Source organism: Myotis lucifugus, unplaced genomic scaffold (genome assembly GCF_000147115.1).
Source record: "Myotis lucifugus unplaced genomic scaffold, Myoluc2.0 scaffold_883, whole genome shotgun sequence".
Lineage (NCBI taxonomy): Eukaryota > Metazoa > Chordata > Mammalia > Chiroptera > Vespertilionidae > Myotis > Myotis lucifugus.
Genome location: NW_005871931.1, coordinates 66,939 through 92,597, shown reverse-complemented (window position 1 = coordinate 92,597; position 25,659 = coordinate 66,939). Strand labels below are relative to the sequence as shown.

The 25,659-nt window shown below is 50.4% G+C and overlaps 3 protein-coding genes across 4 annotated transcripts in view; all 3 read left to right on the top strand.

The window, feature by feature from the left end:
• Nucleotides 1-7,320, top strand: part of LOC102418848 (tubulin polyglutamylase TTLL13P) — a 15,717-nt gene extending 8,397 nt beyond the window's left edge. The window contains exons 8-13 of the mRNA XM_023747456.1: nucleotides 471-718; nucleotides 2,957-3,142; nucleotides 4,249-4,441; nucleotides 4,717-4,896; nucleotides 5,651-5,963; nucleotides 6,547-7,320. Of these exons, the coding sequence (XP_023603224.1) occupies nucleotides 471-718; nucleotides 2,957-3,142; nucleotides 4,249-4,441; nucleotides 4,717-4,896; nucleotides 5,651-5,963; nucleotides 6,547-6,803 (1,377 nt within the window). The 3' untranslated portion in view covers nucleotides 6,804-7,320. The remainder of the gene's footprint in view (nucleotides 1-470; nucleotides 719-2,956; nucleotides 3,143-4,248; nucleotides 4,442-4,716; nucleotides 4,897-5,650; nucleotides 5,964-6,546) is intronic.
• Nucleotides 1-12,919, top strand: part of NGRN (neugrin, neurite outgrowth associated) — a 20,983-nt gene extending 8,064 nt beyond the window's left edge. The window contains exons 2-4 of one of the 2 annotated variants that reach the window (XM_023747455.1): nucleotides 7,515-7,688; nucleotides 8,050-8,160; nucleotides 11,855-12,919. In XM_023747455.1, coding sequence (XP_023603223.1) covers nucleotides 7,525-7,688; nucleotides 8,050-8,160; nucleotides 11,855-12,449 — 870 coding nt within the window. In that variant the 5' untranslated portion in view covers nucleotides 7,515-7,524 and the 3' untranslated portion in view covers nucleotides 12,450-12,919. Of the gene's footprint in view, nucleotides 1-7,491; nucleotides 7,689-8,049; nucleotides 8,161-11,854 lie in introns of those variants that run through there. The other variant, XM_006106683.3, reaches the window with a different exon arrangement.
• A 1,649-nt stretch (nucleotides 12,920-14,568) lies between these two features.
• LOC102418536 (vacuolar protein sorting-associated protein 33B) overlaps nucleotides 14,569-25,659 on the top strand; it is a 25,055-nt gene continuing 13,964 nt past the window's right edge. Inside the window, 6 exon segments of the mRNA XM_023747466.1 lie at nucleotides 14,569-15,207; nucleotides 20,536-20,616; nucleotides 21,166-21,227; nucleotides 23,721-23,770; nucleotides 24,341-24,408; nucleotides 25,338-25,391. Of these exon segments, the coding sequence (XP_023603234.1) occupies nucleotides 15,112-15,207; nucleotides 20,536-20,616; nucleotides 21,166-21,227; nucleotides 23,721-23,770; nucleotides 24,341-24,408; nucleotides 25,338-25,391 (411 nt within the window). The 5' untranslated portion in view covers nucleotides 14,569-15,111.

The window sequence follows — 25,659 nt, the reverse complement described above, 5'->3', positions numbered from 1 at the left end:
GCACGTGGTATTTTATGGAAGAGCCACACTCCAGGGGCCGGTGAGCCGCATGTGGCTCGAGAGCCGCGGTTTGCCGACCACTGTGTTAGAGGGATCTCCGTGGCAGGTCCTGTGGCCTGGGAAGTCAGAGCAGCCAGCCTCTTTGGCGGAGGCCACTGGCGGGGATGTCTTTCCTAAGCCCTCCTAATAGACAACCCCCCCCCCAGCTGGGCCTGCAAGAGGTGGCCACCTGCTCAGGGGGTCCTGGAAGGGGGAGGCCACCTACTCAGGGGATCTAGGAAGGGGGAGGCCACCTGCTCAGGGGGTCTAGGAAGGGGGAGGCCACCTGCTCAGGGGGTCTAGGAAGGGGGAGGCCACCTACTCAGGGGATCTAGGAAGGGGGAGGCCACCTACTCAGGGGATCTAGGAAGGGGGAGGCCACCTGCTCAGGGGGTCTAGGAAGGGGGAGGCCACCTGCTCAGGGGATCTAGGAAGGGGGAGGCCACCTGCTCAGGGGGTCTAGGAAGGGGGCGGATAACGGCTCCTCCTGGCAGGTGAACCACTCTCCAAGCTTCACCACGGACTCGCGCCTGGATCGGGAGGTGAAGGATGCCCTCCTCTTAGATGCCATGATCCTCGCCAACCTCGGGGGCTGCGACAAGAGGAAGGTGATGGAGGAAGAGAAGCGGCGAGTCAGAGTGCGGCTTTTCCACTGCCACCAAGAGCTACGCGAGGCCAGGTACCCCAGCTGTCCGGGGTGTCTGTTTTATTTTTTTTAAAAATAGGTCTTTATTGATTTCAGAGAGGAAGGGAGAGGGAGAGAGAGAGAAACATCAATGATGAGAGAGAACCACTGATCGGCTGCCTCTTGCATGCCCAGTGCTGGGGATCGAACCCGCAACCCGGGCATGTGCCCCGACCGGGAATCGAACCGTGACCTCCTGGTTCATAGGTCGACGCTCAACCCCTGAGCCACGCCGGCCGGGCAAGCTGTGTAACTTGTCTCCTTCGTTATCACTTTCCTGAGAATGAAAGCCCAGGGCTGATCAGCTACTAAAAACAATTTTTTGCATAAGTAATACATCACCTGTCATAGACAAGTATGTGCAAGTGCAAAAGATGCCTCGATTAGCCTGTCTCCTGCCCTTCTCCTCCAGCTACTCAGTGTTTCTCGGGTCGTGCGTGGATTTTCACAAACATTCAATGCACATACATGTACTTATGCAAGTTGTTTTTCTCCTTTTACTGCCCAGACAGGAGCATAACTTTCCCTGCTTAACAGTGTACGTTAGAGCTATTTCATAATTAGCTTATAAGGAGCGTTATGTGGCTTGATTAGCTGTTGTTGTTTTTTTTTAACAAAGTTCCTCTAGAAACCATTTCCTGAGAAAGTGTATAGTAATGAAACACAAAACAGTTAAGTCATTCACTATTAGGGGACAGTTCATTTATTTTGTTTTTAGGGGGCAGTTTACATCAATATTGCCCACCCACTATTATTTTAATTGTAAGACGGTTTGCAAACATGGTCATTTGTTGCCGACACTAAATTACAGTTTGTTGATGATACATAAAAATGAATGGTCCCTGGCCGGGTAGCTCTTGGTTAGAGCATCATCATGATAGGCCAAGGTTATGGGTTGGATTCCTGGTCAGGGCACATACAAGAATCAACCAATGAATGCATCGATAAGTAGAACAACAAATCGATGTTTCTCTCTCTCTCTCTCTCTCAAAAAAAAAAATCAATAAAAAATGAATTGGAGTAAATTTAGGATTATTCTTATAATAAATACGTCCCTCTTCCCCACTTGTATTGCAAGATGCAGGGCCCATGTGTACTTGATTTGCCATAATATCCTGGGGGGGTCTGGCACACAGTAGGCACTCAGCTGTCTGTGTGAGTGGAGGTAAAGTGTAACTATTTGCCCTGGGTATTCGTGCAGGATTGGATTGTGCACATGACTTTATCAACAGTGTCTTTCAATGGGGATAAAAGGTGGAAAACCTTTGGACTTAATAAACAAAAGTACAATCATCTACACTAATAAAAGAGATGTAAATTGGTCGTCACTCCGCTACACCCACCAGCCAATCAGGATGAACATGCAAATTAACCTAACAAAGATGGTGGGCTAATTTGCATACGCAGGCACAGAGCAAAGACTGAAGGCTCCTGCCTGAGTGAAGACTGAAGATGACTGAAGACCGAAGACTGAAGAGGCTTGGCTTCTCCGCTGCGGCCGGACCAAAGGCCTGGGTCCCGGGTGCCCGAGGAAAACCGCTGCCAGCAGCCAGGGGAAGGAAGTCCTATTGCGTAAATCTTCGTGCAATGGGCTCTAGTGCACTAGAATATTAGCCATTTACAAATGCTATTGTATGATCCCAATTTCATTTAAAACAAGAAAGGAAGGAGGGAATAAATAAAGAGTATGGCACCCTGGCCAGTGTGGCTCAGTGATAGAGCATTGGCCTGCGGACTCAAGAGTCCCTGGTTCAATTCCAGTCAAGGGCACATGCCCGGGTTGTGGGCTCCATCCCCAGTGTGGGGTGTGCAGGAGGCAGCCGATCCATGATTCTCTCTCCTCATTGATGTTTTTATCTCTCTCTCTCCTTCTCCCTTCCTCTCTGAAATCAATAAAAATCTAAAACAAAATAACAAAAATTAAAACATATTATAAAAAAGAAGGGCCTGCCCAGTGGCAAAGCCAGGATTCAAACTCAGGAGGTCCTGCCTCAGTCTGTGCTCATGACCGACATGCTCACTGCATCCTAATACGACGGGCAGTTTCTAGCTTCTTTCTGCTCTTCCAGCTTTTCTGTGATGAGAAACCCAACTTAAGTCAAGCCTGTTTTCATTACCACACACAGACGGGGCTGGCAGCTGTCACCGCAGGGGCAGGGCCAAGGCCACGGCGCCGCAGCCGGCCTGCCTCCTCGCAGACCTCCGGATTCAACCAAAGCTTGGTTTTCTTAGGCGCGTCCTAACGGAGCTGTCCCAGGCGGCACTGCTGGACCAGGAATGCTATGAGGACTCCCACCTTGGCGGGTACCGGAGGATCTACCCTGGGCCTGACACACAGAAGTATGAGCCCTTCTTTAAGCACAGTGGCTCCCTCTTCCAGGAGACGGCGGCTTCCAAGGCCCGAGAGGAGTGCGCCAGGTACTCCGCCCGGCATGCCCCTCTCCACGCGGGTGGGGGCAGCTCCTTCTGGGGAACTGCTCCCCGGCAGGGTGGAGAGGATGCCAGCCCCTAGAGCAGCGGTTCTCAACCTGTGGGTCGCGACCCCTTTGGGGGTCGAACGACCCTTTCACAGGGGTCGCCTAAGACCATCGGAAAACACATATATAATTACATATTGTTTTTGTGATTAATCACTATGCTTTCATTATGTTCAATTTGTAACCATGAAAATACATCCGGCATATCAGATATTTACATGACAATTCATAACAGTAGCAAAATGACAGCTATGCAGTAGCCACGAAAATAATTTTATGGTTGGGGGTCACCACAGCATGAGGAACTGTATTAAAGGGTCGAGGCATTAGGAAGGTGGGGAACCACTGCCCTAGAGCAGCTGTCGGCAAACTCATCAGTCAACAGAGCCAAATATCAACAGATCTTCAAAACAGACTCGCCCAGGCCGAAAACCGACTTCTGCGCATGGGCCATGAAGTTTCAATCGCACTGTACGCGCGCCCGCACGTGGTATTTTGTGGAAGAGCCACACTCAAGGGGCCAAAGAGCCGCATGTGGCTCTCGAGCCGCAATTTGCCAACCACGGCCCTAGAGGAAAGAGTGGGAGGGGATTATAAATCCTATCCGTCTTCCTGATTCAGTTTAGTTACAGTGGTTCTCAACCTTCTGGCCCTTTAAATGCAGTTCCTCATGTTGTGACCCAACCATAAAATTATTTTCGTTGCTACTTCGTCACTGTAATGTTGCTACTGTTATGAATCGTCATGTAAGTATCTGATATGCAGGATGGTCTTAGGCGTCCCCTGTGAAAGGGTCGTTCAACCGCCAAAGGGGTCGTGACCCACAGGTTGAGAACCGCTGCTAGAGGAAAGAGGGGGAGGGGATTATAAATCCTAACAGTCTTCCTGATTCACTCTAGTAGGTTTCCCATCTTCTCCACATTCCTCTCCCATCAGTCCCCAAAACGGATCATAATGTCCTACTCTTCTCCCATCCCCATATGCCCCCCTCCCCCCCCACTTCCCACCACAATTTCTCCAGTGACTGAAGCTGCTGTATCTTGTCAGGCAGCAACGGGAAGAGTTCCGCCTCAAGCAGAAGCAGCGGGAGGTCTTAGACTCTAAGAAGCCAAAGGACAACAAGGAGCAGAACCCGGGGGAGTCGGCGGGGGAGAACAGGCGATCCAGGCCCCGGTCCAGGCCCCGGTTCCAGAGCCTGGCCACCCACCTGGCCTACCGGAACCGGACACGGGAGCAAAAGGTGTCAGGGGCTTCGTGGCGCTTGCCTTTCTGCGGGAAAATGGGTTGGAACTATTAGAGAAAGTAATCCAATGTCCTCTCCTGGTTTGAGAGAGAGAGGAGTTCCTTGAGTCCACGGAATCTGACTTTTTGGAACAGATCGTGAGAGAACGGGTAGCAAAAGGGATCTGGCAGGAGGGTCAGGGGAGGGATGGCAGTAGAGGGGGCAGGAGTCCTTGCTGCTGGTTTGGGACTCATCACTGCAGAGCCTGCATGCATCTCTCATGTGCCTTGTAGCTGCGACCAGAACACCTGGACACGATGCAGCCTCAAGAAATTGTGGAAGAGGAGGAGCTGGAGCGGCTGAACGCCCTGCTCCGGAGGGAGAATCTCATCCGGAGCCTGGGGATCGTCGAGCAGATCACCAGCATCGTGCAATCCAGCCAGCAGGGCCAGAAGAAACCTCCTGAGTGTCGGGTGAGGGGCTCTACATAGCGTCTCTCAGAGCGGGGACCAAGGCTGTCCTGGCGCACGGTGGTGGCTGCGGCCCAGGAGGCTGATGGGATGGTATCTGGCAGTGCAGGCGGGGAAAGCAGTGTATGCTGGGCCTTAGGAAAGAGTCTCTCGGTTCTTTTCACGTCCGCTCCCATGATCCCTTGTTTTTAGCACTGGTTCCGGCCAAGTGCCGCTCCCAACCTTCTCACAAGGGACTGGCTCTCTCTATTCCCATCTGGCAATCACCCCACCCTCCGTGGCTCCACCCTGGCACGGCCAGTGCCGTGGCTCTAGCGGGAGATTAGTAACGCCTTGGGCCAACGAAGCAGCTGCCGCATTCACTATTCCCTGGGCTAGTAGCAACCCCGTGGGTCCTGTTTTTGTTGAGTAACTCGTTCCGTAGTGGCTACGGCCTGGAAGATTTTCCAGTTCCTATTTCTTTTTTTAAAAATATATTTTTATTGATTCAGAGAGGAAGGGAGAGGGAGAGAGAGAGAGAGAAACATCAATGATGAGAGAGAATCACTGATCGGCTGCCTCCTGCACGCTCCCTACTGGGGATCGAGCCTGCAACCCGGGCACATGCCCCTGACTGGACTCGAACCCAGGACCCTTCAGTCCGCTGGCCGACGCTCTATGCACTGAGCCAAACCAGCGAGGGCTCAGTCCCCTATTTCTCCCACCACTCCCCCCAGCCTCACCAGAAATGTGGTAAGAGGCTTCTTCTCTCCTCTAGCCTAGATCTCACCAGGACGGGCTGAGCAGTCAAGAACTGCCGTCTCTGAGTCTGTTCCCATTGGCCCTCCTGAGAGGGGCCTACAAAGAGCAGGGCCCTCCTCACTTCTTGCACGTAGTCCAGCCCGAGTTGGTCCCCCGGATCCTAGGGCCACTGCCAAGCAACCCTGCACTCCTGCACCAGTCCGGGTGCTACCTGCAGCCCAGGACCTTCCACTGGACAAGAGACCCAGCCACCTTTGGCCCCTGCTCTTTGTCACTGAGGAAATCCGGGAGGCGCTGCTTTCCCACTTCCAGATTCAGGCTTAACAGCCGTAAGTATGCAACACTTGCTTGGTTCGCTCTCACTTGTGTGCATTTCCACCAGCACTATCACAGCGGGGATGCTCCCAAAATAGAAGATGGCTCTTGCAGCAGAGTGGGAGCGGGGGAGGCCGGGGTCCCATGTATTTATTGACCTCCTCCCACGTACTAGCTAGAGCAGAGGTTCTCAACCTGTGGGTCGCGACCCTTTCACAGGGGTCGCCTAAGACCATCGGAAAACACATAGATGATTACATATTGTTTTTGTGATTCATCACTATGCTTTAATGATGTTCAATTTGTAACAATGAAATTGGGCGTCACCACAACATGAGGAACTGTATGAAAGGGTCGCGGCATCAGGAAGGTTGAGAACCGCTGAGCTAGAGCCTGGGGATAGGCATGGCAGAAACACAGCCCCCGCACTCACCTCAGGGGGAAATGGACACGTAAACACACCAGGGACAGCGCAGCGGGGTACAGGGAAGCCTCGGGCGGGTGCCAGCCATGCCTCTGTGTTGGTACTTGGGCGACAGAGTTGGGAAATAGTTGTGAGTAGCAGCAACTCAGGGGGCCCCCATGTTTCCACTGCAGAGGGCCAGGCCAGCAGGAGGCTAGAAGCCATAAACAGAGCCATGGCAGGATCAGTGCCATCCTCTTTAACCCCCAAGCAGGGCTATTTCCTGCAACGGGAAAGCGTGATAAGTAGCCCGTGGACTGAGTGCACCTTGCCCTGCGTGGTAAATTCTGAACACAGAGCAGCCCAGGCCCAGGACTTCCCCCTCTGCCCTACCCCCGCGCCCCTGACGGAGAGCGCCACCGCACTCCTGGACATCGGCCACCACAGGTAAACGCAGGGCGGGAGCCCCGCGCCCACCGCCGCCGGACAGCCCCCTCCGGGGGTCCTAAGGGGCAAAGGGCCTTCAGCCCTTGCTCTTTAACCAAAGACTGCCACGGAGCTCGAGTTGGGAAAGCCGTGGCCAGGAGCCCCGTCTGCATCAGGCTCCAACCTAAGACACCGGGAATTCTTCGATACCCCAAGATTATTTTTCGGATCAGAAAAAGACTAAAAAGCGAAGGAAGAGGTGCCAGGGCCGGCCAGGCACTCGTCGTCTCCGCCCTTCAAACCTGAGCCTGGATTTGTCGCTAGGTGATGGGTCCGAACCCTGGGTCCGGCCGGGGCCGGAGCGCCCGAGGCAGGGGGCTGTCGTCATCAGAGGACCGCCGAGGCGGGTCCTTCCCGCCGCCGTGGGGGGAACAGGCCGGCCTGGGTTGCCGTAGGGACGAAGGGTTGACTCTTGGCAAGTGAACCCGTCATTTTATTAAAATTTATGCGGTTTTGTAGAAGCGTCCTTCACCTCATTCGGACTCTCGCGTACCCGGGAATCGCTCCTATTATTTACAGCGGAAAGGACGGGCCGCAGAGCTCTTCCAGCCCAGATTGGCCGCCTTCTGCCGGAAGCGGGGAAGACCGGGGACGTCACTTCCGGGTCCCGCCTACCACTTCCGGTCCCGCCCCTCGGCTTCCGGTGTTGCTGCGTTTCAGGCTGCAAGCAGTCCAGTCCGATCAACATGGCGGGTGCTCTGAGTCTCCTGCTCGGGGTGCGCGTCCGTGCCGTCGTCGCTCGCTGTGGATTCGCGACCCAGGGGGTGGCAGGCCCGGGATCTACCGGCCGCGAGCCGGACCCCGATTCCGACTGGGAACCAGAGGAGCGGGAGCTGCAGGAGGTGGAGAGGTACCGGCTCCTTCCCGGGCCCTCAGCCTGAAGCAGGGCCTCGCGCCCCGGCGCTGCAGGCCGCGCCCCCTCGGCGCCGGGCGTCCCGCCGCCGCGTTCGCAGCGGCCCTTGCTTCTTCCCTCCTCAGAGGCGCAGGGGCAGGTGTTCAGCTCCTTCGGGGCCACGGGTCCCTTCCCCAGTGACGTATTTCGTCGCCCGCGTAGAGAGTTCGCCCTGCTCGGGGGCTGCTGTCGTAGGTGTTAGATTTCCGGGGCAGCGAACAAAGAGACGAGGGCTGGGCGCGCCCTGATGTAGCCCGAGACGCCGCAGCCACCCATGTTGCTTCCACGCACGGCTTCTGCCATTGGTTCTCTCCCCCAGCGCCCTGAAACGACAGAAAAGAGCCATCCTGTTCCAGAAAATTCGGAGGCAAATGGAGCCGCGAGGGGCCCCGCCCCGGACACTGACCAGGGAAGCCATGGAGCAGATCCGGTGAGATTCCTGGGGTGAAGGGTACTGGGGCCCACGATACTGTTTTTGTATTTCCTTTTTATTTTATTTTTATTATTTTTTAAAATATATTTTATTGATTTTTTACAGAGAGGAAGGGAGAGGGATAGAGAGTCAGAAACATCGATCAGCTGCCTCCTGCACACCCCCTACTGGGGATGTGCCTGCAACCGAGGTACATGCCCTAGACGGGAATCGAACCCGGGACCCTTCAGCCCGCAGGCCAGACGTTCTATCCACTGAGCCAAACCGGTTAGGGCTATTTTTTATTACTTAAATTTTCTTTAAGACAATATAACGAGCTTCCATAATCCCGTCATCTTGATTTAATAGCTTTTAACATTGCGACACAGTTGGTGTATTTTGCTGAAATCTTTCGCATAGGCGTTTGCAGACATCATGACATTTAAACCCCAAATAGGAAATCAGGATGTTCCTCACCTAAGATCCAGGGATGAGAGCTTCCGTGGTTGTGCGCATTTTTCTGAGGAGAGAACCCTTAATTTAGAATTATTTTCTCTCTTCTTTTAGAAAATCTTTAGAGAGATCCTTTCTTCAATTTTAAAGTTTTTTTGTTTTGTTTTGAATAGATGATGTGGTTTGAAATTAGGACAGAATAATGTGGTTTACATATTGAGAAGTATTAACCCCAGCCAGGCTCCTGTGGGTGCTGTTTTGAATAGTTTTCTGGGGGCCTTTTGCTATATCTGCACATAGCGATTATGAATATAGGTGTTTGTTTTCACCTTAATCAGACAGTAGGCAACTCTAAATACACATACTACCTGTACTTTTCTTCATTTAACATCTTTCCGCTTCAGAAGAGTTTTATAGAAGTCATAGTTATAGTTTATTAACCAGTCTTTTATGATGGGTCCTGGGTTGTTGCCACTCACTTGTGCCATCACAGATGGTGCTCTAGTGCCTAACTGTACACCCATTATAATACCATAATAGAGGCCCGGTGCACAAAATTCATGCACTGGGGGTGGGGTTGGAGTCCCCCAGCCTGGCCTGTGCCCTCGCACAATGTGGGAGCCCCGCGATCCTTCGCCCCAAAGAGGTAGGCCCGAGCCGGGGTCCCACCTCTGCAGCAGGTGCGCCGGGCCGTGGGAGCCCGGGTGGAAGCCATGTGGAGCTGTGGAGTGGCCACCGAGGCCCCGCCTCCGTTGTGCACGCAACCATCTTGTGACATCATGAGGGCATCACACGTGAGGGCGTGACAGCTACTTAGCCTTTTATCAGTATGGATATCTACCAGGCGTAGTTTTTTATACATTCCCAAAAGTAGGGGTGCTAGGTCCAAGGGCAGATAGATTTTGCATTTTGATAAATATTGCTAAATAGCTCTCCATGAGTTACATGCCATTTTTCATTTCCATCAGAATGACTCTGAAATTGAGACTTAGAATAAAGATCCTGGAGAGCCGATCAAGAAGACTTTGTGGCCCGATTTGGGTCAGCGGATTGAGCATCAGCCTCTGGACCAAGGGGTCCCAGGTTTGATTCCGGTCAAGGGCACGTAGCTGGATTGCAGGCTCCTTCCCTGCTGGGGCCTTGGCCAGGGAGAGTGCAGGGGGCAACTATTCAGTGTGTTTCTCTCACATTGATATTTCTCTCTTTCCCTCTGTCTTCCACTCTCTCTAAAAATCAATGGAAAAATATCCTCAGGTGAGGATTAAAAAAAAAAGGGGGGGGAGAGGAAGACTGTGGGCCTGTAGTGCCTCTTGCATTGGCTTCCTCCTCTGTCTTGAACAACAGCTTCTTCAAAACTTCCTCCCTGTCAGACCTATAAATGTGGTCTATAAATGTCCTTTTACTTCAAAGAAAAAACGGGCCATTAAGTGCGTGTCCATTAAAGCTTCTTGGTCTTCCCTCTCGTTTTCCATCTCAGTCCTGCACTATTTACATCTCGGAGGAAACAGTAGCCCTTCACTCATCTAGGACCAGTCTTCTGTGTGCGCTAGGTCCTATCCCTCCCTAATTCCTCAGGAACCGACATCTGTCATTTTTAAGTTCTTTATTTTGTTCCCAGTAGGCTGCCCATCTTTGTTGTTGCTTTTTTTTTTAATTTTTTTTTTTTTTTTTTATCTATGAAACCATTCTCCACAAATCTATTAGTGACTTTTTTTACATGCTAGGCATAACTGATCATCTAGTCTTTAGGCTCCCTAACTTTTCTGCAGCATTGGACCTTGTCGTTTGCTGTCATAAAATTCTCTTCTCCCTTGACCCAGTTACTCCTCACTGCTGTTTCTAGGGCTGCTTTTGTTTCCTTCCTGAACACCCCTCTCTTCCTCCTGTTTCTTGAATATTGCTGTTTTGTAGAATTGTCTTCTCGGTCACTTACCTCACTCTGGCTACTTCCCTGCCTGATGGCAGCCACTCACATGGCTTCAGCAGCCTTTGCTGTTCAAGCCATCATTTTTAGTCCATGTTCTTCTTCTGAACTCTGTGTATATTCAACTGCGCACTAGATACCTCTGGATGTCACACAGGCTTCTCAAACTCAACATGTACAAAATAGAATTTGTCATTGTTCCTGACAATTTAATTCTGCTCCTGTTTCTGCTATAATCCCACCAATCACCCAAGCTAAAATCCTGAATCTGCTTCCTCCCCCAATATTTAGTCCCAAGTTTACCACTTGCCCTTCCTGAGCATTTCTGAAGTCTCTTCCTTTTTCTGCTCTCATTGCCACCGCCTCAGCTCATACTACCTGGATGATTCTGATAGCCTTTTGCCTCTAGTCTTGCCACTGAAAACTGCCACTGGATTGAGCTTCAGAATGAAATTTGCTCATGGCATTCCCCTGGTTAAAAGCCTTCCTTGGTTTGCTGTTGATTTGGGGTAAACTCCAGACTCCTAAGTATGGCATGATTTTGCTCCTGCCCTTGCTGTCGACAAGTTGAGCTATTCCCCACGAATGTGATGTTCTTTGCATTTCATGTGCTCACTGTACCATCAGTACTTTTTTTTAAAATATATTTTTATTGATTTCAGAGAGGAAGGGAGAGGGAGAAAGAGATAGAAACATCAATGATGAGAGAGAATCATTGACAGGGTGCCTCCTGAACGCCCCTACTGGGGATCAAGCCCACAACCTAGGCATGTGCCCTTGACTGGAATCGAACCCGGGACCCTTCAGTCTCCAGGTCGACATTCTATCCATTGAGCCACACCAGCTAGGGCATGCACCATCAGTACTTTTGATTTCCTTCTCTTCTCTTCCCCTCTGTCAGCTTATTACTCCTTTTCATCCTTTCAGACCAGCTCTACTGTGGACTTCTGAAGCAATTCCTGGGCCATGCTGTGCGTGTGACAACCTGTGCCTGGGTCTCCCCCGTGGATGCTCACAGCATCCTCTGCTTTGACACTTATCACAGTGTTATTGTATGTTAATACATCTGTCTCTGCCACCGGATTGCATGTTCTTTAAAGGGAAGGACCATCTTCATGCATTCCCCAAAATTTAACGGGCCGGTGATCAGTGGTGGGAGATAAGTTGATGTGAAATAAAATGATCTTAGAGTGGTTGGGTGTTTCTATTAGCACACAGGAATGGAACACAGCCTATGCTTGTACCTCTTCTTCTCACGTATTTATCACTAATATCAGTTAGCTATTCTGATAGGATCTTTTTGACAACTTGAAAAACTGCTTCGTTTTCCTATAGGTATTTACATGAAGAATTTCCAGAGTCCTGGTCAGTTCCCAGATTGGCTGAAGGCTTTGCTGTTAGCACCGATGTGATCAGAAGGGTTTTAAAAAGCAAGTTTGTACCCACATTGGAGAAGAAACTGAAGCAGGATCAAAAAGTCCTTAAGAAAGCTGGGCTTGCCCCCTCGCTCCGCCAGCTTCCAGGCCCTGGGGAGACCTGGAAGCTGCTTTCTGCAGGCCACCCCGTGTCAGGAGGTGAAGCCTCATCCCAAGGCCAAGGTCATAGCACAGCTTTGAAGGTGATAGAACCGAACACTCAGAGTACAAACACTCCGAGGAGACAGAAGGGAAGGAATAAAGGAGCCCAGAGCCTGGAGAAGGAAAGCTTTGTGCCTGTTGCTGCAGCCCAAGGTCATCAGAGAGAGCTGCAGAAGTTCTCCACCAGCGATTGTGAGGGCACCAGAGGCACTGACAGTGATGGATTGCCAAGTGCGCAGAAGCTGGAAGGGTTGAGGGCAAGAGAACTGGGTGACCAGAACTTCAGCAGCAAGGTCGTGCAGAGGGGGCGAGAGTTCTTTGACGACAATGGGAACTTCCTGTACAGAATTTGAACTGGAGCCTGGCTTGGGAGATGTCACGTAAAACACGGCTGAGCGAGTATATTTGAGCTGCCTGGATTTCTGCGTGTGGATTATCCACCTTGGAAGTGATGAGCCTGGAAATGGAAGGAGCTGCTTGGATTTCAATCTGACAAGGGACAGTGAACTTCACAGGGCAGATGTATATGCAGGCAGCGTGAATAACGGGCTAGGTATAGTCTAGCTCCTAGAGCATGGCTCCTGGTCTGTCCCATGTGGGTATTCAGTACTCACCCTTCTTGCTGAGGCTTTCTCTGTGTCAAAATCAGCCTGTGTCGCATGTGTTAGGAGTTGGTTGTATTTGCAATATGTGTTTGGGAGGAATTGAAAAGTTTTCCTTCTGACATCATTTACTTCTTGATTAAGGAACACTAACAGTTCTGGAGCTGCTTAGTCAATTGGTTGTATCCGTTTTGTGCAAAATAAAGTGAAATGTAGCCGTCTGTTGATTGGTGCTCTGTGGGGTGGGAGGGTTTACCTGTGAATCAAAGAGTAAGGGAAGGGGTGAGGCAAAGGGTCCTTTGCCATTAAACATTGGGAGGAAGATAAGGCCAAAGGAATCTCCAGCAGAGACCTTAAGTCGAAGCTCAAGAGCCTGGCAAACTGGACAACAGAAGGGACTGAAGTCCTTGAGCTCGGGGGGTGGGGGGGGGGGGGCATATGTGTGGTCTGTTCAGGGTAGCCTTCACCTCTGCAGCTGAGATTCAGTGCAAGGGAGGCGTGGGGGAAACTCGGTACAAAATTCTAGACGAGCTCTTGAACTTCTGAGCACAAAAGTATTTTTTGCTTAATCTTACAGAATTTTTCAAACCTATGAAAGTAGGAAGAATATTGTAATGCAATGAACTGTGTACCCATCACACAGCGTTACATTTAACAAATGGCCAATCTTTTCATTATCCCATATTTGCCCCACATTCCCCCCAGATATCATATTTCATTTATAAGTACTTAAATATGTATCTCAAAGACATAAGGACTCTTAAAAATATTTTTTTTATTGATTTGAGAGGTGGAGAGAGAGAGATACATCAATGATGCAAGAATCATCGATCAACTGCCTTCTGCACCATCAGCTGCCTTTTGCATGCCCCAGATGGGATCGAGCCATCAACCCGGGCATATGCCCTGACTGGGAACTGAACCATGACCTGGTTCATAGGTTAATGCTCAACCACTGAGCCATGCCAGCTGGGCGTAAGGACTCCTTTTTAACAAAGATACATAAGCCATTATTATAACTTAAGTTTTAGTAATTCCTTAATTGTAGCTAATATCCCGATAGCATTTTCTGATTGTTTTTTAAATAGTTTTTATGGTTTATTCCCATTAGGGTCCAAACAAGGTCCACACTGTAACATTGCATTGTGTTGATATGTTCCAGAAGTCTCATATTCTAAAGTGGTTTCCCCTTCCACTTCATTCCCCTCACGATTTAACAGGTTATCCCATAAAATGTCTGCATTATATTTCATCTGCATGATGTCTTCTAACGTGTCACTACCCTCTATTTCCTATGAACTGATAGCTCGGTCTTGAGGCTTGATCAGGTCTCAGTTTTTGGCAATGGGTGATGCTCTATGCATCTCACCAGATGAGGATGTGATGTTATGATTAGTGAGTTCAGCGGCTCTATCCCTTAGGTCTCTCATAAGCTTTTTTTTTTTATCCTAAACAGACATAATTTCCATCACCCCTGAAAAATTACCTAAATTCTCTTTCTAGTCAATTATCCCAAAGTCAATCACTTTTCTGAAAAATTTTCAACCTAGCTTAGTTTGGCCTGTTCTATAACCTTACATAAATGACATACTGTTGCCACCTTTGTTCTGGCTTTCATTTATTCGTTTGTTTTTATGAACATGCCACAGTTTACCCATTTTCCCACAAATGGCATTAATAAGTCAAAATTCCAGGACCCAAAGGTCACAGCCAGCAGGACTTAGCATTCTTCTCTTCCCTCCACCTAATTCCTCCTCCATCAGCCCGCATCTCTCCTGCAGCTTGGAAGGCTAGAGGAGTAGGTTTGATTGAAGTAAAGATCCCCAATGATCAGCGCCCTTCAGCCTTAATTGGTTTCACCCATTTTACGAAGATAAGAAACTCGAGCAAGTGCCCAACCCTCGCGTGGGTGCGCTGGGAGAATTGAGTGTGTCCTTCAACACTGGTTTTATCATAGGAACACTCCGCTCAGGCCAGAAATGAGACTGGAACCTGAACGCGTTGACTTCGGCTTTAAATGTTCCTTCCCGGACACCGTCCAACTTCCCAGCACACACAGCGCCGGTCGGGCGAATGGGACTTCCGGAAAGTCCCGGAAGTCGCTCCTGCCTGTCAGAAGGCGGTGTTCTCTCTGCAGCAGGGAAGCCGGGAATCCCGCTCGCCGGCGGAGTGGAGCAGGGAGGGCCGGGTCGGGACTGGGGGGCGGGCTGCAGACCTGGGGCGAGGGTGTCCCGAGGCTGCCGCTGTCTGGCCCGGAGGTGGCCATTCATTCCTCGAGCGCAGCTGAAGAGTGAGGGCCCCTTCCGTGCCCAGCCCTGAAGGAGCCACCCTGCGCTGACCCGGGGCCGTGCCGGCCTTCTGAGAGCGGAGGGCGACCCTCTTCGGACACCCCGCGGCTCAGGTGACCGCGGCCATGGCTTTCCCCCACCGGCCGGACGCCCCAGAGCTACCTGACTTCTCCATGCTCAAGAGGCTGGCCCGGGACCAGCTCATCTATCTGCTGGAGCAGGTCAGTGCCCGCCGCGCCGGGCCCTCTACTGCGCTCGCCGGACACACAGTTCTTCTGTGAATCCCTTGAGCGTGGTGTTGTCCTTGGAGACCCAAAGGGAAGCGCTCGGGGCGGAAAACCAGACAGTCCATGGAAATCACTTTTCCCCATGCCGGCATGGGAGACACCCTAGTGCCAGGCATCGCTGGGGTGAAAGGTGGTTAAGACGTTTTTTTTAATGTCTTTTTTTTTCTTTTTAAAAATTTTATTGATTTTTTACAGAGAGAAAGGGAGAGGGATAGAGAGTTGGAAACATCGGTCAGCTGCCTCCTGCATACCCCCTACTGGGGATGTGCCCGCAACCAAGGTACATGCCCCTGACCGGAATCGAACCTGGGACCCTTCAGTCTGCAGGCCGACACTCTATCCACTGAGCCAAACTGGTCAGGGCACGACATCTTTGTTATTAGGGCACTCACACTCCAGGAGGAGCCATAGGAAACACAAACCACCCCACACGGGGTATCATGTGGTGAACGAGTGACAGCTAGGGTGACTGAAGCGATCAGAATAAGCCATCAGTTCCAGCTGGAGTGATCTAGGCGTTTCAAGGAGCTGGAATGTGAAGAATAAGCCTATTTTTTCTTGGAGATGGGAGACCATGTTCCCGGCAGGTGATGGGTAGGAGCAAGATGGAGGAACCAGGGAAGGAGGAGGCATGTCCAGGGAAGAGAATGATCAGAAGTTACACAATAGGCATGAATTTTTTCCCCATCTGTGGCATGAAGCAGTTCTTTTTTAAAAAAATCTTTATTGTTGAAAGTATTACATATGCCCCCTTTGCTCCCCCATAGACCTCCTCCAGCCCACCCCTGCCCACTGCCCCAGGCACTCACCACCCCACTCCATGTCTCTAGATCCTCTCCATTCATCAGTTTATTTTGTTAATTAGATTCAACATAGGAGTGAGATCATACTTGTCTTTCTCCGACTACTGACTTATTTCATTTAGTGTGATACTCTCCAGGTCCCTCCATGCTGTCTCAGAGGGTAAGAGATCCTTCTTTTTCACTGCTGCATAGTATCCCGTGGTGTAAATGTACCACGGCTTTTCTATCCACTTGTCTACTGATGGCACTTGGGCTGTTTCCAGATCTTAGCTATTGTAAATTGAGCTGCTATGAACACAGGAGTGCATACATTCTTTCTGATTGGTGTTTCTAATTTCTTAGGATATATTCCTAGAAGTGGGACCACTGGGTCAAATGGCAGTTCCACACTTAATGTTTTGAGGAAACGCCATACTGTCTTCCACAGTGGCTGCACCAGTCTGCATTCCCACCAGCAGTGCACGAGGGTTCCCTTTTCTCCACACTCTCCCAGCACTTGTCGTTTGTTGATTTGTTGATGGTAGCCATGCATAAAGCAATTCTTGAAGATGATTCTAATGGCCATCTGTGGAGGCGAGTAAATGGCCAACCAGAAGGCCCATGTGGAGACCATAGATCATACTGAGGTAATAAAGGCCCGTACAAAATTAGCAACATGGGCCCTAGCTGGTTTGCTCAGTGGATAGAGCATCAGCCTGCGGACTAAAGGGTCCCAGGTTCGATTCCAGTCAAGGGCACATGCCTGGGTTGCCCACTCCATCCCCAGTAGGAGGCGTGCAGGAGGCAGCCAATCCATGATTCTCTCTCATCATTGATGTTTCCATCTCTCTCTCCCTCTCCCTTCCTCTCTGAAATCAATAAAAAAAATATTTTTAAAAACACAAAAAGACAGAATTGGTGACCTGGGGAGTAGAGGGGAATGATGGAATTTTAAGTCATGGTGAGAGAAGATTCAAAAGCTTATTGATGGTTGTAAAGGCTGAGGGAGAAGCAAAGCTGAGTGTGAGATGGTAAACTTGGGTCAACAGGAAAATAATGCTGCTGCTGTCATTGTAAATATCACTGTGACACACATAGTTATTTGTTTAATGTCCACGTTCCCCACTAGGTTGGAAGGTCCTTGAGGACAGGGAACGTGTCTGTTTTAACACTGTCTACCCCGTGAGTGCCTTGCTTGGAGTCAGGCACGTGGCATGGGCTTAATAAATACTTGTTGTATGAACATAATGGAAATGAAAAAAAGAAAGAATTAGAGCCTGGCCAGCGTGGCTCAGTGGTTGCGTGTCGACCTATGAACCAGGAGGTCGCAGGTCGATTCCCAATCCGGGCACATGACTGGGTGGCCAGCTGGATCCCCAATATGGGGCGTGCAGGAGGCGGCCGATCCATGATTCTCCCTCATCATTGATGTTCCTATCTCTCTATCCCTTTCCCTTCTTCTCTGAAATAAAATTTAAAAAATATTTTTTAAACAAAGGAATTAGAAAGAGGAACCGGTTTGGTGGGGAAAGCTCATTAGGTTGGGTTTGGATAGGGTGAAGGTAAGATGCCGGTGGGAAATACTGCTCGTAACGTCCAGCAGATGGAAATGTAGAGCTGCAGCTGGGAAGCAGACGGGGACTTGAGAGAAACTCAGGGGATTTGGGGCCATATTTTATTTCTATTTTATGTGCCCTGATTTGCACATGAAAGTTACTCTCAACAAATGTCAGGAATTGAAGAGATGCTAGTTAAAGCCACTAGCTCAGGTGAGAGCCACATCAAAGAGCAAATGAGACCAAGGAGAGAAACTTGTAAATGCAGTGTCGGTGGGGACGAGTGGCCACAGAGACAACTCAACACGGCCAGCGTGGGTTTCAGTGCTCCAATATCCTCTTCTAACTAGCTTCTAGTGTCTTTTTAAATATATTTTTATTGATTTCATAGATGAAGGGAGAGGGAGAGAGACATAGAAACATCAATGATGAGAGAGCATCATGGATCAGCTGCCTCCTGCACACCCCCTCCTGGGGATCGGAGTCCACAACCCGGGCATGTGCCCTTGACCGGAATCGAACCTGGGACTTTTTAGTCCGTAGGTTGACGCTCTATCCATTGAGCCAAACCGGCTAGGGAGCTTCTTGTGTCTTAGTGCTTGTTAATGGGCGTTGTTATTCAGGTGAACTTCCTTCCTCTCTCACGCTTAACTGAATCAGTTCCTGAGTCCTATGGATATCTCCTGCCACCTGACTTTTTAAAAATAGTGATGATAAAAATACTGCACGTTATAGAAAATGTACAAGATAAAGGAAAGGATAAAGGAAAAAAATCACTTATAATCTTGCCATCAGATACAAGCACTGTTAACACTGTTCATTTCTTTCAAGTATTAAAAAAATCCTATCACACATTCCATGTGTCTTTTTAAAAATATATATGTGTATATATATATTTTTAAATTATATTTTATTGATTTTTTACAGAGAGGAAGGGAGAGGAATAGAGAGTTAGAAACATTGATCAGCTGCCTCCTACACACCCCCTACTCGGGATGTGCCCACAACCAAGGTACATGTCCTTGACTGGATTCGAACCTGGGACCCTTCAGTCCACAGGCCGACGCTCTATCCACTGAGCCAAACCAGTTAGGGCTAAAATATATATTTTTTATTGATTTCAGAGAGGAAGGGAGAGGGAGACAGAAACATCAATGATGAGAGAGAATCATGGATCGGCTGCCTCCTGGGTAGCCCGGAATCGGGGCATGTGCCCAGACCGGGAACCGAACTTTGACCTCCTGGTTTATAGGTTGATGCTCAACCGCTGAGCCCCGCCGGCCGGGCTCCAGGTGTCTCTTGAATAACGTCTTTTGTTCACACCACCAACCAGCCGAAAGCAGGTCCTCATTCACTGCCACACGCTTGGGCTGCGAGGACTGTGGCAGCAACCCCATAAGTGGGCCCCTTGCCTCCAGTTTCTCCTGTCTCCAATCCCTTTTACCCGAAAGTCTCAGATTCATCTACCTGACATTCCCAGCTGATAGGATGTGTCAGTGCACAAAACACACACACACACACCCCCCCACCCCCCCCCCCGCCCCGTTCCATAGAGGATCAATTCCAGGCCCTCTAACAACTGTTTCAATCTTGCTTTCCACCCTTCCCCTCCATCCGGACTGAAAACCACTGCCCCCTATGGACCTTATGCATCAGCCCACCTGAATTGCTGGTTTTGATCTTGCGGTTCAGCCTGTTCTCTTTCCCTGTCCTTTGCTGGATTACCCTCTAACTGAGTCACTGCCACCCCCCCAACCCCCACCCCACCCCCTCCCACACACACTTGTCCAGGCCTCGTTGAGAGGAAGCTTGAAATGACTTCCCTCGCCCCTGCCACTCAGTGTGACCTCACCTTCCCTGGCCAGGTGACGGACTGTTAGGAGTGGTGATGCCGGAATCAGGTGACAGGGATCTGGGGTGGGTGAGTGGGGCATACTAGAGAGAGGACTGCCCTGGGCTAACTCTTCCGTGTTGAACACAGGCAGTTTTTGTAATTAGAAGGAAAATGCTACTTAAAAAGAGATTTGGGCCCTGGCCGGTGTGGCTCAGTGGATAGAGCGTCGGCCTGCAGACCGAAGGGTCCCAAGTTCAGTTCCCATCAAGGGCACGTACCTCGGTTGCAGGCTCCTCCTCGGCCCAGGCCCTGGTTGGGGCGAGTGCAGGAGGCAGCCAATCAATGTGTTTCTCTCACATCAATATTTCTCTCTGTCTTTCCCTCTTTCTAAAATCAATGGAAAAATATCCTCGGGTGAGGATTAAAAAAAAAAGAGCGAGCCCTAACCGGTTTGGCTCAGCGGATAGAGCGTCGGCCTGCGGACTCAAGGGTCCCAGGTTCGATTCCGGTCAAGGGCATGTACCTTGGTTGCAGGCACATCCCCAGTAGCGAGTGTGCAGGAGGCAGCTGATCGATGTTTCTCTCTTATCGATGTTTCTAACTCTCTATCCCTCTCCCTTCCTCGCTGTAAAAAATTAATTAAAAAAATATATATTTTTTAAAAAGCGAGATTTGGCAGTTCAAGGGGTTGCGGGGTGTGGGTGGGGTTTGGTTTTGCTTGGCTTCGTCCAGCAGGAGACGGGGGCCATGGGGAGGCTGAGTGGAGGAGGCGGTGGAGAAGCGGGCAGTGATCCAGGACAAGGTCCCAGGCCAGCAGGAGGGCTGCGTGACAAGGAGTTAACCTTAGAAAGAAGGTGAAATATTTTTCTGCTGGTGCAGAAAATGAGAAGACGAAATAGGTGCGTATATAGAGAAATGTCAACTGTTGATATGATGTCAACAGTAAGTCAGGCGCCGGGGTAGGTGATGTCTGGCGCCCTTCCAGCTCCGAGACTGGGGTTCTGGTAGACATGTGGCCGCGGGAGCTGTCAGCGAGGGAGCGTGTGTGACCTAGGAGTGACCCAGGATACTACTGACTGTGTGTCTTCAGCTTCCAGGAAAAAAGGACTTGTTCATTGAGGCCGATCTCATGAGCCCTTTGGATCGAATCGCCAGCGTCTCCATCCTAAAGGTACCTGCCCTTTCCTCCAGGCAGATTCTTTCCTCATTAAGCAGTTTTTCTTTCTTTTTAAAAAAATATTTTTATTGATTTCAGAGAGGAAGGAGAGGGAGGGAGAGATAGAAACATCAATGATGAGAGAGAATCATCGATCAGCTGCCTCCCGCAAGTCCCCCTCTGGGGATCGAGCCCACAACCCGGGCACGGGTCCTGACCAGAAATCGAACCCTGACCTCCTGGTTCATAGGTCGATATTCAACCACTGAGCCACGCCAGCCTGGCCAGTTTTTCCTTTGGAGAACAGTACAAATTATTAAAGAGTGACTGCTATTGTAGGGTAAATAGAGGGTAGTTGGAATGGATGGTATTATCTATTGTTTTTGAATTGTTTTATTTTTGGTTTTTCTGTTGACAGTTTGGGGAAGGTTCAGTGAATGGGTGTCAGGGAGGCAGTTTGATCCCCAGGATTAGCATGACGAGGAGCCCAAGTCCCTGCTTTTGGGTCATGCTGTGGGTTTCCAAGCACTCTGTGTCCCTTGTCTTGTTGGCTTCTCTCGGCAGCAACACGAAGTAGACAAGCTGTACAAGGTGGAGAACAAGCCAGTCCTGAGCTCCAGTGAACAGTGAGTGTCTGGGGCGTCCGGCTCGCCTCCAAGCCGGGGGACGTCCCTGCACTTTGCCCTTGATGCGTCCGTGGCTGGGATCTGGCAGCGTGATGCTTGTGATACGGTTCCCCTCCCTGCTCTTGGGCAGTTGCATGCAAGGTTTTGCTTTAGCCCCTTGTTCCGTCTTCCTTTTCTGCAGTTTCTCCCTCCCTTGTCCTCTTCCTCTCGTCCAGTCTGCCACCTCTAACCAGATGGATGAAGCTTTCAAAAATGTTTTCATTGCCCGGCTGGTGTGGCTCAGTGGATGAGCGTCGACCTATGAACCAGGAGGTCACGGTTCGATTCCCAGTCAGGGCACATGCCTGGGTTTTGGGCTCGATCCTCAGTAGAGGGCGTGCAGGAGGCAGGAGGCAGCTGATCAGTGCTCTCTCTCATCAATGGATATTCTCTCTCCCACTCTCTCCTCTCTGAAATCAATAAAAATATACTTTTTAAAAAATATATATTTTATTGATTTTTTTTTCAGAGAGGAAGGCAGAGGGATAGAGAGTTAGAAACATCAATGAGAGAGAAACATCGATCAGCTGCCTCCTGCACAACCCCCACCGGAGGATGCGCCCGCAACTAAGGTACATGCCCTTGACCAGAATCGAACCTGGGACCTTTCAGTCCGCAGGTCGACGCTCTATCCACTGAGCCAAACCGGTTAGGGCAAAAATGTACTTTAAAAAATATATATATTTTTCACCGTGCTCTTCTCAAGAACCATCAAGTCTTCTCTTACCCAGTCAAGTGCAGATTGCTCATCGTGGAAGCCGAGGGAATCCTCAGTTGGACCTCACGCTGCCTTTGCAGCCTGGTCTCTCACGGGGCCCTCAAGCCTCCGCTGGACACGTGCTTCCACATGCTTCCCAGCTACATGCACGTGGCATCCCCCTTCTGGCCACTCCATCCACTCTGCCTTGAAATGCCCTCCTGTCCTCACTGCTCCTGTAAGACATACCCAGCCCTCAGAGCCCAGTGCCGCCTCCTCCATGAAGCCTTCCTCCTCTGGATCTCCAGGGTGTTTAGTATTTGTCACACACTCACTGCCTGTTGTCTGCTTTTTGTTTTTCTTTTTTCTTTTCTCTTTTATTTTTTTTAAAATATATTTTATTGATTTTTTTACAGAGAGGAAGGGAGAGAGATAGAGAGCCAGAAACATCAATGAGAGAGAAACATCGATCAGCCGCCTCCTGCACACCTCCTACTGGGGATGTGCCCGCAACCCAGGTACATGCCCTTGACCGGAATCGAACCCGGGACCGTTCAGTCCGCAGGCCGACGCTCTATCCACCGAGCCAAACCGGTTTCGGCTCTTTTCTCTTTTAGTTAAATCCTCACCAGAGCATATTTTTTCCATTGCTTTTTCAGAGAGAGTGGAAAGGAGAGAGACAGAGGAGAGAGAGAGTAAAACATCCATGTGAGAGAGACACATCGATTGGTTGCCTCCTTGCATGAGCCCTGACCGGGGCCTGGGATCGAACCGGCAACCTGGGTACATGCCCTTGACCGGGAATCGAACCTGGGACGCTTTGGTGCCTGGGCCGACACTCTAACCACCGAGCAACACCCAGCCAGGGCTGTTTTTCTTTTTAATACTTTTCAATCTTTTTTTTAAAAAATATATTTTATTGATTTTTTACAGAGAGGAAGGGAGAGGGGTAGAGAGTTAGAAACATCGATGAGAGAAACATCGATCAGCTGCCTCCTGCACGCCTCCTACTGGGGATGTGCCCGCAACCAAGGTACATGCCCTTGACGGGAATCGAACCTGGGACCTTTCAGTCCGCAGGCCGACGCTCTATCCACTGAGCCAAACCGGTTAGGGCAATACTTTTCAATTTTAAGTAATGTACACCCTCCCTTAGAGGAAAAATTCTCCTGGGTACATGGAGAATACATCCAAGTTAGAAAAACATTTTATATACCTTCTTGTATTTTTAAAAAATATCTTTTTATTGATTTCAGAGAGGAAGGGAGAAGGAGAGAGAGAGAAACATCAATGATGAGAGAGAATCATTGACTGGCTGCCTCCTGCACATCCCACACTTGAGCCTGCACCCCAGGCATGTGCCCTGACCAGCAATCGAACTGTGACCTCCAGGTTCCTAGTTCGATGCTCAACCACTGAGCCATGCTGTCCAGACAACTTTCTGTATTGTTTTTAAACACGTGTTTGATACTTTATACATGTGTGCACCTTATTTCGCCTGACACATTGTAAATTGTTTGAGAACAGGAACTCCGGGTACCCCAGAGGGGCCACATGCTGAGCACAGTGTCCCGGATGTCGGGAGGGGAGTCCGTGGTCAGAGCAGGCCCGGCTGTGGGGAGGCTGGGAACGGTCGGCCGGTCGAGAGGAGCAGATGGTGAAAGAGTGGGGTGTTGTTTCAGTTTCTTCAGGTGGCTCTGTCTGTCACCAACCTCATGACTTCCCTTCGCTGAGTTTCTCCCCTTTCTCTCCCATAGATTGTGTTTCTTGGTCAGACCCCGCATCAAGAACATGCGATACATAGCCAGTGAGTATAGCGTGGCGCGCCGTGTCACTGAGACCTGGGGGGGGGGGGGGGTGTGAGATCTAAGGGCCTCGGGCACAGGGACCCTTTCGTAAGTGAAGAGGCGTTGGGGTTGGCCATGCCACGTCGAGGACAGCTGCTCCCGTGGACACAGTCAGTAGGGAGGTGAGGGCCTGTGCTGGGGGGCAGGAGCGGGCGGGAGAGGTCAATGGGGGGAAAGGAAACATGTAATACTTCTAACAATAAAGAATTAAAAAAAAAAAAAAGGAGCCTAGCGGGTGTGGTTCAGTGGATAGAGCCCCGGCCTGCAGACTGAAGGGTCCCAGGTTCGAATCCGGTCAAGGGCACATGCCCAGGTTGCGGGCTCCATCCCCAGTAGGGGGCGTGCAGGAGGCAGCCGGTCAATGATTCTCTCTCATCATTGATGTTTGTTTCCCTCTCCCTTCCTCTCTGAAACCAATAAAAATATATTTAAAAAATGTATAAATAAATAAATAAAAGGGTAACTGCTCCCTTGCTTCTCACCTGACACATGGCCCACGGCTTTCTGGGTCGCATTCCCTCTGTCCGCAGATCTCGTCAATGCTGACAAGTTGGCCGGCCGAACGCGAAAATACAAAGTGATCTTCAGCCCTCAGAAGGTGAGATTGGGTCCCGATGGCAGTGGTATCGGGCAGGACAGGGTTCGGGGCGGGGAAGGGGCCAAGGGCCCCCCGCTCCAGCTCCCTGAAAGCAGATGTGTGAAGACGACCACCCGCTGCTGCCTCAGTAGCGTAGGCCTGATTGTGTAGCCGGGGGTCTGTGGGCAAGCCGCCCGAGTACAGACGGTGGGACGTGAAGCCGGCCTCTGCATGGCCCTTCCGTGACAGCTGCAGCGCCTTCTCCTTTGCACAGCTCTTCCAGGGAGCAAAGAGTTGGGCTCCGTGATTCCAGTGCCCTTTCTTTCTTTCTTTATTTTATTTTATTTATTTTATTTTAAAAAAAATATATTTATTGCCCTGACCAGTTTGGCTCAGTGGATAGAGCGTCGGGCCTGCGGACTCAAGGGTCCCGGGTTCGGTTCCGGTCAGGGGCATGTGCCTTGGTTTCGGGCACATCCCCAGTAGGGAGTGTGCAAGAGGCAGCTGATCGATGTTTCTCTCTCATCGATGTTTCTAACTTTCTATCCCTCTCCCTTCCTTTCTGTAAAAATATCAATAAAATATATTTTAAAAAATATATATTTATTGATTTCAGAGAGGAAGGGAGAAGGAGAAAGAGATGGAAACATCAATGATGAGAGAGAATCATTGATTGGCTGCCTCCTGCACGCCCCCTACTGGCGATCAAGCCCACAACCAAGGCATGTGCCCTTGGCCGGGAAGGGAATTGAACCGTGACCTCCTGGTTCATAGGTCGATGCTCAACCACTGAGCCATGTCGGCTGGGCCCGGTGCCCTTTTTAGATCCAAGCGTCTGGGTTCTCTTACTGGGCCAGTCAGTGTTGTCCTGTCAGTGATCCTGGAGGAACTCCAAGGATGGAAAGAAGGGAGGAGCGGTGTTTGCTAACCGGCTTCCTTTTCTCTTTCAGTTTTATGCCTGTGAGATGGTGCTTGAGGAAGAGGGGATCTATGGAGGTGAGAGGAGATGAGAGAGTGGAAAGGGGCCGCATATGCAGAAGGAACAGTGTCCTCCCCGCCCCAACCCCTCCCCTCCCCTTCCTGTCTCATTCCTGCTGGCCCAGCGGGAGGAGAGGTGCCTGAGCAGGGAAGCAGGGGGGCAGTGGGAGAGGATGCGAGGGCTTATCGCTGCTAACCTCCAACTGCTCTGTCCTTACCCCCGAGACTCCCACAGGGAAATAAAGTGTCTTCCCTCCCTGTGTATCGCTCACTGCGTTCTCCACACAACACCCA